General features: G+C 37.3%; 1 protein-coding gene across 1 annotated transcript in view; it reads right to left on the bottom strand.

Annotated features, from left to right (window-relative positions):
- LOC308621301 (titin) overlaps window positions 1-12,291 on the bottom strand; it is a 299,757-nt gene that overhangs the window by 265,039 nt on the left and 22,427 nt on the right. Inside the window, exons 8-11 of the mRNA XM_081241746.1 lie at window positions 7,954-8,260; window positions 7,437-7,589; window positions 6,635-6,772; window positions 5,007-5,138 (exon numbers count right to left, since the gene is read on the bottom strand). Coding sequence (XP_081097872.1) covers window positions 5,007-5,138; window positions 6,635-6,772; window positions 7,437-7,589; window positions 7,954-8,260 — 730 coding nt within the window. The remainder of the gene's footprint in view (window positions 1-5,006; window positions 5,139-6,634; window positions 6,773-7,436; window positions 7,590-7,953; window positions 8,261-12,291) is intronic.

Raw genomic sequence — 12,291 nt, 5'->3', positions numbered from 1 at the left:
TTAAAATTATTCTCTGAACCATGTAAGATATAAATGAGGTGTTTCTGAGACGAAATTGGGCCTTTAGTGATTATAGGCTTCATCCAGTTCTCCATCTAGGAAGCCACAAACAATCTAATCTGCCTTGAAGAATTGCAGATACCATTTTCACTTTAGGTTGCATCTTAGAAGAATGTAAAATATACGTGAGGATTAGGTGGGTTAAGTTCATTCTTCTGGTTGTTTCTTTTTTTAAACCATATAGGCCATTAGTTGACTTTAATTTTACAGATGTTTTAAAATGTTAACATCTTCAACTATATACACACACACATATAAATTACTTTGCTTATAGAATGATTACATTTACATTATATCTCATTTGAATCTTTCAACCAGTCTATGAAATAGTTTGGGTTTTCATTTTACTTATTTTAATAATGAGAAAACTTAAGCTCAAAGAAATTGTCCTTTGCTAACTGACATATATGAATGTTATTCTTAATTTAAAACTTATGCAAAAAAGAATCTTAACTATAGTAAGATATTTTAAGTTGGGGAAGCATCTATATGTTTTTTCCTTAGTTAACATATGTCAGCTCTATATACACATGCTGGTGGACCCATATACTCATTGATGGACAGCCACAAATGAGTAATCTATGCTGATAGCTGCTCTTATTTCTTAGTGGACTGACTCTAATATCCCTCATATTTTTGGAACCTAGATAATCAGGAAGAAGAATTGGACTAGAATTGGAGACCCTAACTCATACCAATTTAAAGCTGAGAATTAATTTAGAAGACACAAAGAAAAGTGTTACTTAATCTGACTTTCCACAACTAGAAGTGCTGACTGTTGCACTGGAAGAACTGGACTGAATCTAATGGTCTCTAATGTTATTTAATCTGACTTTCCACAACTAGAAGTGCTGACTGCTGCACTGGAAGGACTGGACTGAATCTAATGGTCTCTCATGTTCTGTTGATCAGTTAAGCAATTAAATGGAGCAGCAGGAGCACAGCGACTCATTATGGATGAAAAGTCAGGAGAGCTGATGATGAAATGGGATGAAACAAGGCTTGTCACATCCACAGCATCAGTTTTCACCTCCTCATGAAAAAGATGTATTTGTTCTTGCTTAATGGCAAATCCTTCTCTAGTTCTTGGCAGTGTGGCTGGTTCGCAGATTTTGTAGTGGTAACTATTTCTTTGGGTCTAGACATTTCCTGAGCTTCCATTCTTAGCTAATTTTTTTAAGCTAATTTTTAACAACAAAAATAAGACAGTCAAATTTATGCGATTCAGAACAAAAATGTAAATATAATCACTCATGAAGTATGTTACATATTGGAATTTCTGTCATCAATGAGACTTCTAGAAGGCTGATACGCCATTCAATATTAGACTTAGGTAAATGTTAAAAAAGCTGATCTTAAATTGTGTCTTAGAAAAAAACCCCCAAAGATGTAGAGATAGAAAACAGCATTGAGGGAAATACAGACAGGACTCAGTTATGACGCTAAAGAAATTGAAAAACTAGTGCTAATTTCCAGTTACTATATTAGCAATAAAGAATAAAATTAGGTAAATAGTTCACCCGGGGTATAGAGTCCTGGGAAGAAGGTAAATTCATGGAAATTTCATAGCCACAAATACATGCTACAAATAACATTTTTATGATTGATGTGTATTTACTCTGGTTGGATAATTTCTTCTCTAGATTTTAATATTGCATCTTGTTCAGCTTTAGTGGGAGCTACTACAGCAGGCACCATAATTTTCTCAGCTTCTTTTCTCATCTGATATTTACAGGGAGAAAAAAAGGTAGAGTTTCACATGATGAAAATTATGGGTTTTTTCCTGAAATAAGTCCATACTCTACACTGTAATATAATGGATTTATTTATACTTAATACTGTACTTCAAAATGTACATCTTTTTGACAGTAAGAGTCATTATTTACTTGAACACTTTTTTTTAATGTCCATGGAGTATCTTAAAATTAGCCTGCATGCAATCTCAATCATCAACTTCTGGAGAATCTCTAGCTGTTAATAATAAAAAATGGAAAATAATAGTGAAGAGATAAGTGAGGAAAGGAATATGTAGTAATATTAACAATAATAAATAATTCAGTTTTTTAGTTTCCAATTGTACATCTAAAAATAAATCAGGTTAATAGTGTCTCATAAGAAATTCTGAGATTTGGAATGCATTATAATAGGGGATTTCACATGAGATTTAGTGTTAATGTATTATAATAGGGGATTTCACACTTGGAATAGCAATAGTCACCTTTCCATGAGTAACTTGGATTTGTTCTTGTCTAGCAGCCATTTCTTCTCTAGTTCTCAGTATTGTTTCTTGTTCTTTGGCTTTAGCAGTTGCAACTGCTATTGTAGACAAGGCAGTTTTCTCAGCTTCCTTTCTCATCTGATTATTATAGTAAAATCCAGGTTTAAATTGTACAGGGCTTCAGATGCATATGGTATGACACTTCCCTCCCCCCCTTAGTGGGGATGCAAGACAAGGTTATTCAGGGTTAACTACACAAAAGAAGTTAACTTGCACTGGGCAGTGTTTGTACACACTGACTGGGAACCACAAACCTTAGAAACGTTAACTACAAAAAAAAATCTCCAGATGATTCCTTATATTGCTTTTTAGAAGTCAGGCTAAAAATGTCAATCTTCGTGCAAAGGATAATGGTGAACAAAATGAATTACAAATGTTACAGACGAATGAAAATCAAATGTGCAAATAAAAGTAATGGTAAGAAGTCATACATTCACCATGTGGTTTTTAGTTGGGGATTCAAAAAGGAAAATACAGATCAATAATTCATATCACATTGTAGTTAATGGTTTACTGGAAATTAGTTTAAAGATGAAACTTTTCCCATCTCGAATATCTGTATTCACCTTTTCCTGAGTTATTTGAACTTGTTCTTTTTTGGTAGTGATGCCTTCTCTAGTTCTTGATACTAAATCTTGTTCTTTGACTTTGGGCATGGCAACTATGACTTTAGGTACCACTGTTTTCCTAGTTTCTTTCATTATCTGGTCATACAATAAAAAAGATGAGAAAATGGTCATTAAATTTCATATAGCCTCTAATAAAAGAAATTAAGTCAAAGCTGAGACAGGAAGAATATTTCTTCCTATGCAAGGACATTTTATCATCTGAGTTGCTTTGATCATCCATACTGTCTCATTGGTAACAACATCAAAATTAGTTCAGTCTAAAAGAAAAAAATGTGATGAGCAATAAAAGGATGCATTTCTCTTTCTCACCTTATTCTTCTCATAATTTTTTATGACTCTATACCAATAGAGTCATAAAAAATACATAATTTTGCATTTTATCAATTGACTTGTACACTGGAGTCTTCAATAGAAACATGTTAAATATTAAGGTGAATTATAATATCATACTAGTAAGAATCCAAAGAAAGTCCGAAAAGTTAGGAATGAAAAGTAGCAGTGAAAGCTAGATAGACAGCAAAAGGTTCCTGAGAGATTCTGAAGTTTTCTGTATGAGTCATAAGAAGAGAAGGAGGTGAAAAGGTGATGATTAAGACCCAGGATGAAAATGTAGGTGGCTTGCAAATGGAATGAAACAAGAGTGAATTTCACACCAGCAGGAAGTTTTCACCTTTTCATGAGTTACATGCATTTGATCTTGTGTGACAATTTCTTCTTGAGCTCCCAGAATTGTTTCTAAGTCTGTGGGCTTGGCAGTGGCAACTACCACCATGGATGCAGCAGCTGTCTCAGCTTTCTGTATTATCTGATTTTCAGAGTAAAATGAAGGTTTGAGTTTCAAAAGGCACAGGAGAAATGGCAAGATATCCTTCCAACATTCGAGAGAATACAGAATGTTCGGTGTTATCACAGTTCCATTTTGAGGGCCTACACTTGTGTTTAAAACCCAGGAGTGGGTTTCTTTTCTGCCCACCTGCCCGAGTAAATTGTCCTAGAAACTGAAAAGGTCTCATCTTTAAGATATGTTGACACATTAGGGAACTTAATGAGCACCCGCTAGCAAATGGCTAGACAACTACAGTTAGACTGAACTCGCCAGTCACCAGCATTGCAATGGCAACAGGGATTTCTATGCCCTTCTTTATGCCAACTTGGGTTCCTGTGCATTCAAAGTCTCTCACTCACTGTAAGGAGAGGGAATTTCATCCAAAGACCTCTGGCCAGCCTTTTAAGTATATAGTGTGCTAAGCTGGATCTTTTTTAAAAAAGTAGCTCTGGGATCAACAAAGAGCTTGAGATTAAGAGAGGCTGGCCAAGTTGGAACAACCACAGTGTCACTGAAATCTACTTGAACATGAAAGAATTCAAAAGTTGCCTCTTGCTAGACCCAATAAGGCTTGATTTCATACATGGGAGAGAAGTAGATTTTGGTGATATTGGGGTTTTTCCAACTTGGCTCTACAGCACAAAAGCAGCAAACACTACTGGGTCACTGTTGATCAACCAGGAATTAGGGCACTTTCTTGAAGAAGTACTGGTCTTCTCTGATGTCCAGCAATTCCTCACTTTCCCTTGATATTTAGTTGGAGTGTTTGTGGCTGGTGTGTGTGTGTGTGTGTGTGTGTGTGTAGGGGCATACGCATGCATGTGTCTTCCAACTATGTCAAGTTTGTGTGTTACAATTTAAGTGACCGAGGGCTTAGGCTATGCATGAAAAAACTGGTTGTACCAGTGGGTAACTGGGCTGGAGTGATATCTATCTTCCACTTAATTATGCTCTAGAAATGTCACTGATGTGCCCCAAACTATTCTAGTAGATAGACAATTTCCTTGAAACTGATCAGTTGAGTGGAAAATTGTGTAATGAGAGCAGAATTTCCGTCATGAAAGAGTTTCAATACTAGATATAGAGAAACAACAGAAAGAAAATATACACAAAAGACTCCTCCACTTAGAGGTTTTGGTTAGAGGGTACATGTAGCTGGCTGGAATATGATATTTGTCAACAAATTACAAGGTATTTACAAAATTTGACCTACCGTTTCTTGTGTTATTTGTTTTTGTTCTTGTTTTGTAGTAATTTCTCCGGTTATTCTAGTTTCTTGTTCTTTGGCTTTAGCTGCGGAAATTACTACTTTTGGTACAAATGCCTTTTCAGTTTCTTTTCTTATCTGAAATCAATGATAAAAACAAAACCTTATTGTCTCCCGATCTCTAATGGAAGTGACATAATGTTTACTAAATATAAAAAAATAGGAAGTAAAAGAAGAAAAGTCCTTTTTCTAGAGATATCACTAAATAAAATAAATGATCTCATTTTCATTAATATGACCATGCTCTTTATTTGCCTAAACCATAAGTTATGTTGCTTAGAGAAAAAAAATTGGATTCAACACTGCTTTGAATTGGAGAGTGCAGTCTTCTTTAAAAGGACTTCCAATGCAGTGGTTGAGGGTCCGCCTGCCGATGCAGGGGACACGGGTTCGTGCCCCGGTCTGGGAGGATCCCACATGCCACAGAGCGGCTGCGCCTGTGGGCCATGGCCGCTGGGCCTGCGCTCCGCAATGGGAGAGGCCACAACAGTGCGAGCCCTGCGTACCGCATGCAAAAAAAAAAAAAAAAAAAAAAAGGACTTCTAATTTTTATAAATGGATATATGGCAATATTATTTTGTGTCACTTTGTCATCTAAAGGAAATCTTAGAGCACAGGATATTAGAATGGAAGACCTTAGAAGTAATACTCTCTGACCCTTTAATTTTATATATAAAAAATCAAGTATAGATGATTCATAATCCACATTTATACAATAATTTTGCTTCGAAAAATTTTCTAAATATTGTGATGGTTTGGAATATCAAGACTTACTTTTCTAAAATTGAGACATTAAAGGGAGAAAAGTTTTGTACACATCCCAGGCAAAATGTTTTCCAAATCCTTAACTCCCTGAAGATACTGTGTTTGGATCTGGACACCTAAGGTATATGTGGGGGAAAAGTGGGTGCTGGGGGGGCAGTTTTCTCCATTTGCCTCTTTGCCATTCTCAGGCGTCATCACTGAAATTCAGGATCTCAGGGTTAAAAGAGGCTTGAGAGTTATCTTCCCAAACCACCCAACTGACAGTCGGCTTGGGTGGCCAATAGCCCTATCGGTTGGCCTCATCTAATTTGCTCCTGAATGCCTCCAAGCATGGGGCTGTCTTTTTCACTTTTTCTGGTTATTTCACCCGAGAAGGCCATGCTCTCCATCTCATTTCAAATCCATGTTCAAATGTTCTCTTAAGGAGTCAGGAAGCAGTTGCTAAGCTATTTTCAAAGCACTGTGTGTTCAGTGTTCTTTTCCACTCTTCCCAGTTCCCACCTCAGCATCTACTTCTCTGTCCCTCGTAGTCACATATTTAGCCAGTGCATCTCCAGGCCAGTGTAGATGAGAGCCCTGTTTCTACTTCTGCTGTGTGTTCCCAGAGGTCCCTTTTGTCTACACAAGGGAAGCGTCTGGTGACTCTAAGGGACTTTGGTATCCAGTACCCAGGGATACAGAGATACAGGGGATTTTATTAGTGTGAAACAACCATGTTGCTCATGAAACAACACCCTTCGTGGTAAACATTATTATCTGTGTTGACGCTGGTAATCACATAATAATTTCATATCAAAAACCATTTTCACCTGTTCATGAGTTACGTGCACCTGCTCTTGTTCTGTGGTAATTACTTCTCTGGTTCTTGCTTTCAATTCTTGTTCTTTTGCTTTATCGGCGGCCACTACCACCTTAGTTACAGCAGTCTTCTCTGCCTCCTTTTTTATCTGATTTTCATAGGGGAAAGGAAAGAAATACCGTAATGTACCTCATATAAAAAGTCACAAAAATAAATCAGGATAAAGACATAAATGTCACACAGGAGAGGACAAGGAGGAAAGCTAGAGTGATTTTAAATGATAACAGAAAATCTATTCAAATATGAGATGGGAAATTATCTTGGATTTATAACACCTTTCAGCTATGAATCAAGCGTCACGTTTGTTTTGAGGAAAGTAAAAGCAAAGGTCTTTGGGGGAAGGCTAGAGAAAAGTAATGGCAGCCCTGAAATAATGGTTTTCCTGCCTGGCTCTTGGAGAGACTGAGCTCTGGATGGACCGGTCTGGAACTATAGCTCTGAATGCACATGTACTGTCTTGTTCAGCTGACTTTCTCGGCCACCTTTGCCTGTCTTAACTCAGGAGTTCCCTGATACTTTGGATACCTTGTCTGACCTCCTGTCTTGACTTTCTTAGAGTTCACTCTTACCTGTCTAGCTGTCTGACTTAGACCAGGTACTTAGAATGTTTGTATCTTGAACACCTTGGGTCTCAGACCACCTCCTGCTCCGAAAGGCCTAAGAGTCTGGGCCATGGTGGGCTTAGTGTTGCCCTCAAAGCGATGTGAGCATTGATTGCATGCACAGCTCAGTGCGCAGGGCCCCAGGCCTACCCGTTCTTGAGCAGGTTGGATGTGCACAGCAGTCGTGGTTGTCCTCTGAGCAGTCTGCTCTACAGCACTGATACCTGGTTCTCTCACTCTGGCCATATCAACAGCAGCAACAACGGTTGCAACAGCTGCACTTTTGTCAGTTTCTTGTTTCACCTGGATTGGCAGTAACCAAGCACATTACTTTGTGAAATGACACGCCCGGAAGAAAATACAAAAGAACAGTGGAAACCAAGCCACCTAGAGTACAGTAGACACATGCGTAAGCATTTATCATTGCCAAGAGGGATATGGTAGGTACTGTGAAAACCTACGTTTATGAAAAGCTCACGGATTTAGAGCCTTTGTTCCAATTAAAAAACGCTTTTACAGAGCATAAGCCAAATTGGGTTTTCAGTTTCGGTTATACTCTTATGTTCGTATGCACTTTCCCTGCAACCTACACAGACTGCGTTTCATGGCAGGATTATGTTGGGAGAAACCAGACGTGAAAGGAAGAGAAAGGAAGCTCTGACAGTACCTCTGCAGCCCCAGCAGCACCAGCCCCTGCCGCAAAGGTAGCACTGGCGGCAGCCCCTGCCGCTCCGCTGATGGTCACTTGCTCATGGATCCCGTATCTCCCTTCCCATCTCTCCTCTGTCCTGATCTGAGTAGCACTTGTCACTCTCATCTCAGACTCAGATGAAGCCATGTAGCCCTCTTGCTTCCAAGGGGGAGGCACTTCAGGGCTTGGGGGCATGGTGGGCATCTGAGCCTTCCGGACGAGTAACGGAGACTTAACGGATCTGATGGGGGACGTGGAGATCCTCCCCGCTGGAGACACGGACCTGAAAATCAAATGGCAGAGGTCAAAGAATGCCAAGACAAGGAACTACTCCCTTGGTCATCAGATATGAATAAAGGAAGAAAAATCTAGAAGTGTTTAATTTAAGGCAGAGTTTTAAAATCCATGGCTTGGGACTTCCCTGGTAGTGCAGTGGCTAAGAATCTGCCAGCCAATGCGGGGGACACGGGTTGGATCCCTGGTCCAAGAAGATCCCACACGCCGAGGAGCAACTAAGCCCGTGCGCCACAACTACTGAGCCTGCGCTCTAGAGCCTGTGAGCCACACTACTGAGCCCACACACTGCAACTGCTGAAGCCTGCGCACTTAGAGCCCGTGCTCCGCAACTAGAGAAGCCACCACAACTAGAGAAAGTCCACGCTCAGCAATGGAGACCCAATGCAGCCAAAAATAAATAAATAAAATTTAAAAAATAAAAATAAAATCTGTGGCTCAATAACCTATACAGAGGCAAGTAATGTACTTGAAAGTAATTTGTTTTAAATCTCAGTGGGCCTTATTCTCATCTGCTGTAATTCTGTAAGAGAATCAGATTTAATCCTAAGCTAAAGAATTCTGTGCCCTGCCCCATCTTTTTGTGTTTAGAAAAGTCAAGACAGCAGAAGGTGTGTCCTTAAAATACAGTCAAAGAAAGGACATAGCAAATATGGTAACCATAACTCTAAATTTCTCTGTACTCCCAATTCTGGGGATGGTGGTGCGAGGGGATGTCAAATAGGTGTTGAAGGAAGAAAGGTTTCTGTAATCAAAATGCTCGTGCAACTCAAGGCTAAACAAGGTAAACCTTTTTTTAATTTTCCTGCAGGATTTCCCACAGCCTTCATCATGCCCATATGCCCTGTGAATTGCAAGGCTTTCTCATTACTCTTTTTGCAGAACTTTTTTGGGTGTAGGCTGTGCAATGTACTTTGCAAACTGCTGTTCTGGTCAAAGTATGGTGAACTGCTGTTTTAAATTTATTCTGTCTTTGTTTACCCTTGCCCTCATTGTATTGTACTCTGGACTTCTTTTAAATATCCTTATAGTGGATAATTTGAAACCTAAGGATTCTATAGTTCTTGATTAAATTGATAAAGTGGTTTCTTCCAAAAGTTTTCATCGTTTTTTATGTGTGTCCAAACTGAAATAGCATCAGTTCAAGAATCTGGGTACTGAATCAAGGCATTTACAGACAAAAATGACAGCTCCTAATCTATAGTAATAATTCCAGGCATTATTTTAAGATGAAATTTTTCATAATTTAATTCTTGATCCAAAGGGTTTATTCTACTTTTCCCTCTAGGTGGCAGTATTGCCTTATCATTGCATTTAACTACTACATGCAGGAAAATGTTTATAAATGTATTCTGTCACTACATAGGGTACTTAACTTACACTGATCATAAATGAAACAATTATTCTAATTAAGGCTCAAGGTACAGTTGATATCTGCTCTAAATTACAGAGTAAATTAATAGTACATTACAATATTAACCAGTTTCATGAAGAAATGTTCAATCATTTTCTTGAAGAAGGGTTTTTTGGTGAAAATCAGTTTACATTTTATAAATGGAGTTGTGATCAACTAAAGGTAGGTCTAGGGGAACAAGTATCTACTCTGAAAGTGATTGCCTTAGAACCATAACAAAGACCAGTTTAGAATAACGTAGGGTTTACACCAATTGAAGAAAAGCAAAGTGACATGTATTTCCAAGTTTCTACCTGTGTCTTGTTTTTGCTGTACCTAGTAAAGTGGGTCTAATTCAAATAGAGTTAAAGACATGATTAGCATGACATGAGTGATTAGCAGCAGGTTGCAGGTAAGCCCATAACTGTGAAAATCAATGTAATTTGAATCATTATAGGAAAGTGCTTATTCCTGCTCTTACAATAAAAAAAAAAAATTATCACCTGGTCACAGCTAGATACAATGCACCTTATTCAATGAAATATGTTTGCCTTTCTCTACAACAAAAATCAAGATTAGACTGTGAGACATTTTAGGAAATTGCCTATCCTGGATAACCATTATTTTCTCCACAAATTGATATTTAAATTTCTTATTTTAAAGCAAATTTGGGGGGCTAAATAATTGGGATTGTTATTAATGAATTCTCAGTACTTCTAAGACAGTCAAAATACTCCATAGAATCAGGGAAGCTCTGTAATTCTAAATGACTCTTAGGCTTGGATTAAAAATACGGTGAGGTTGTTATCTCCCCCAGAAATCACATGTGGCCTGTCTTGTGATTTCGTGGTATGCAAACTTAGAGTTAGCCTGAGATAGAACACTTTTTTTGATAGCCAGACACGTTTTTAAAACTAGCTTTTTGGTCAAGGCTTCATATTAGTGTTTACCAATATCTTTAAAGTGGCCACTATAATAAAGACTGGAAAATATCTGGCATTTTTACATATATTTGTTGGACATTACATTGCCTCTGGTGTGAAATGCTTGTCTTTTGTCAATTTTTGTTTCATTTGTGTTGCTTGTTTTTTCTTTAATAATTAATTTGTGGAAGCTTTTTGATACATCTAGTGTATTAGTCCTTTGTCATAAGTATTGCAAACATTTCCCCCGAGATCCACGGTTTGCATTTGCTTATTTATAGGGTCTTATCCAGCATCAACATGTACAGTTGTGTAGATTATGCACTGTTTCTAAGCTTCTACAATTCACACTGTAGCCATTGTATGTTTGTTTTAATATTATATGGCAGAGGCAATGACATATCTCGAGGAAGAGGCACCCTTAAATTTTTTTCACAAATACACTGTTTGGTGTAGCAAGGACCTTGCTTTTGCCATACATAAATTTTTATTTTTATCTTGTTGAGTCTGAAAATCTATTTTTAAAAGCTCTTCCCTACAGTTGTTTTCACAAATTTTCTTCTCTTTTATTTTTGTGATTTATTTTTTAATTTAGCTCTTTACTCAAGCTGAGATTTATTCTGTAAATGGTGTAGGTAGAAGTTTATATTCAGTTTTTTCCAAATGGATAGTTAACTGGGCCAGCATTCTTTATCAAGTAAAATATCCTTTTCCCCACTGGACTAAAAGGTCACTTTGATTAAACATTGAATTTCCTGGCTACTTGAATTCTACTTCTGGACCCTCTGTTCTGCTTTCCCCATGTATTTTCTATTCATTTACCGATACCATACTGTTTTGATTACAGTAACTTCACAATAAGTTTGAATATTTTTTAGATCAACTATCCACTTATTATTCTTCTTTTAAAATTTTTCGTGGCAGGGGAACTTTCTCTACATTTAAAAAATTAAATTGGTCAAGAAACACTTTTTTATTTACTCCAAATTTTCCCCTTTTATCAGTTTATCATGTAAAAAAACCTCAGCATGTTAAGCTAAATCCCAAAGCTTCAAATTTGCTATGGATAATTTATACTTGCTTATATATTGGATTGGCCAAAAAGTTCGTTCAGGTTTTTCTGTAAAAGGTTACGAAAACTTTTTGGCCAACCCAATAGTTTCTGAGCCCTGATGATACATTCTTACTTTCTAATATACCTCCATATTAACTAAGCATAGAAACCTAATAGAAATCCATTTTATATTCTAGACAAAGTAACATAAGCACATGCAAAATATTTAGAAGGTTTTACTTATTATTAGAGCAGAAGAACACTTGTATAATTATTTTATATCTACAAGATACCTTCAACTAATTATCTCACTGAACCCTCACAACACACCTTGAGATAATTCTTACTGTGTTTCTCTATAATTTACAAATGACACGACTAAGACCTTAAGCAAATTATTTAACTTCTTTAGCTCTGGTCACCTAGCTATAAAATTAGGGGTGATAATTCTTAGAGGTTGCTATGAATATTTAATGAGATAATATACACAGAGTGCCAATCAAATGTCTGACATAGAGAAAGTGGTCAGTATATATTAGTGATTATTTTATTATTATAATTATTTTCTAAGTCACATTTTAACAAGTAATCAAGCTGAGTGAATGCAGGGCTTCCAACCCTAAATTCTGTGCTCTTCTCATTTCGCTGTG

This window comes from Mesoplodon bidens (genome assembly GCF_964165515.1).
Source record: "Mesoplodon bidens genome assembly, chromosome: 8".
Taxonomy (NCBI): Eukaryota; Metazoa; Chordata; class Mammalia; order Artiodactyla; family Ziphiidae; genus Mesoplodon; species Mesoplodon bidens.
This window is presented reverse-complemented; position numbering and strand designations above follow the sequence as displayed.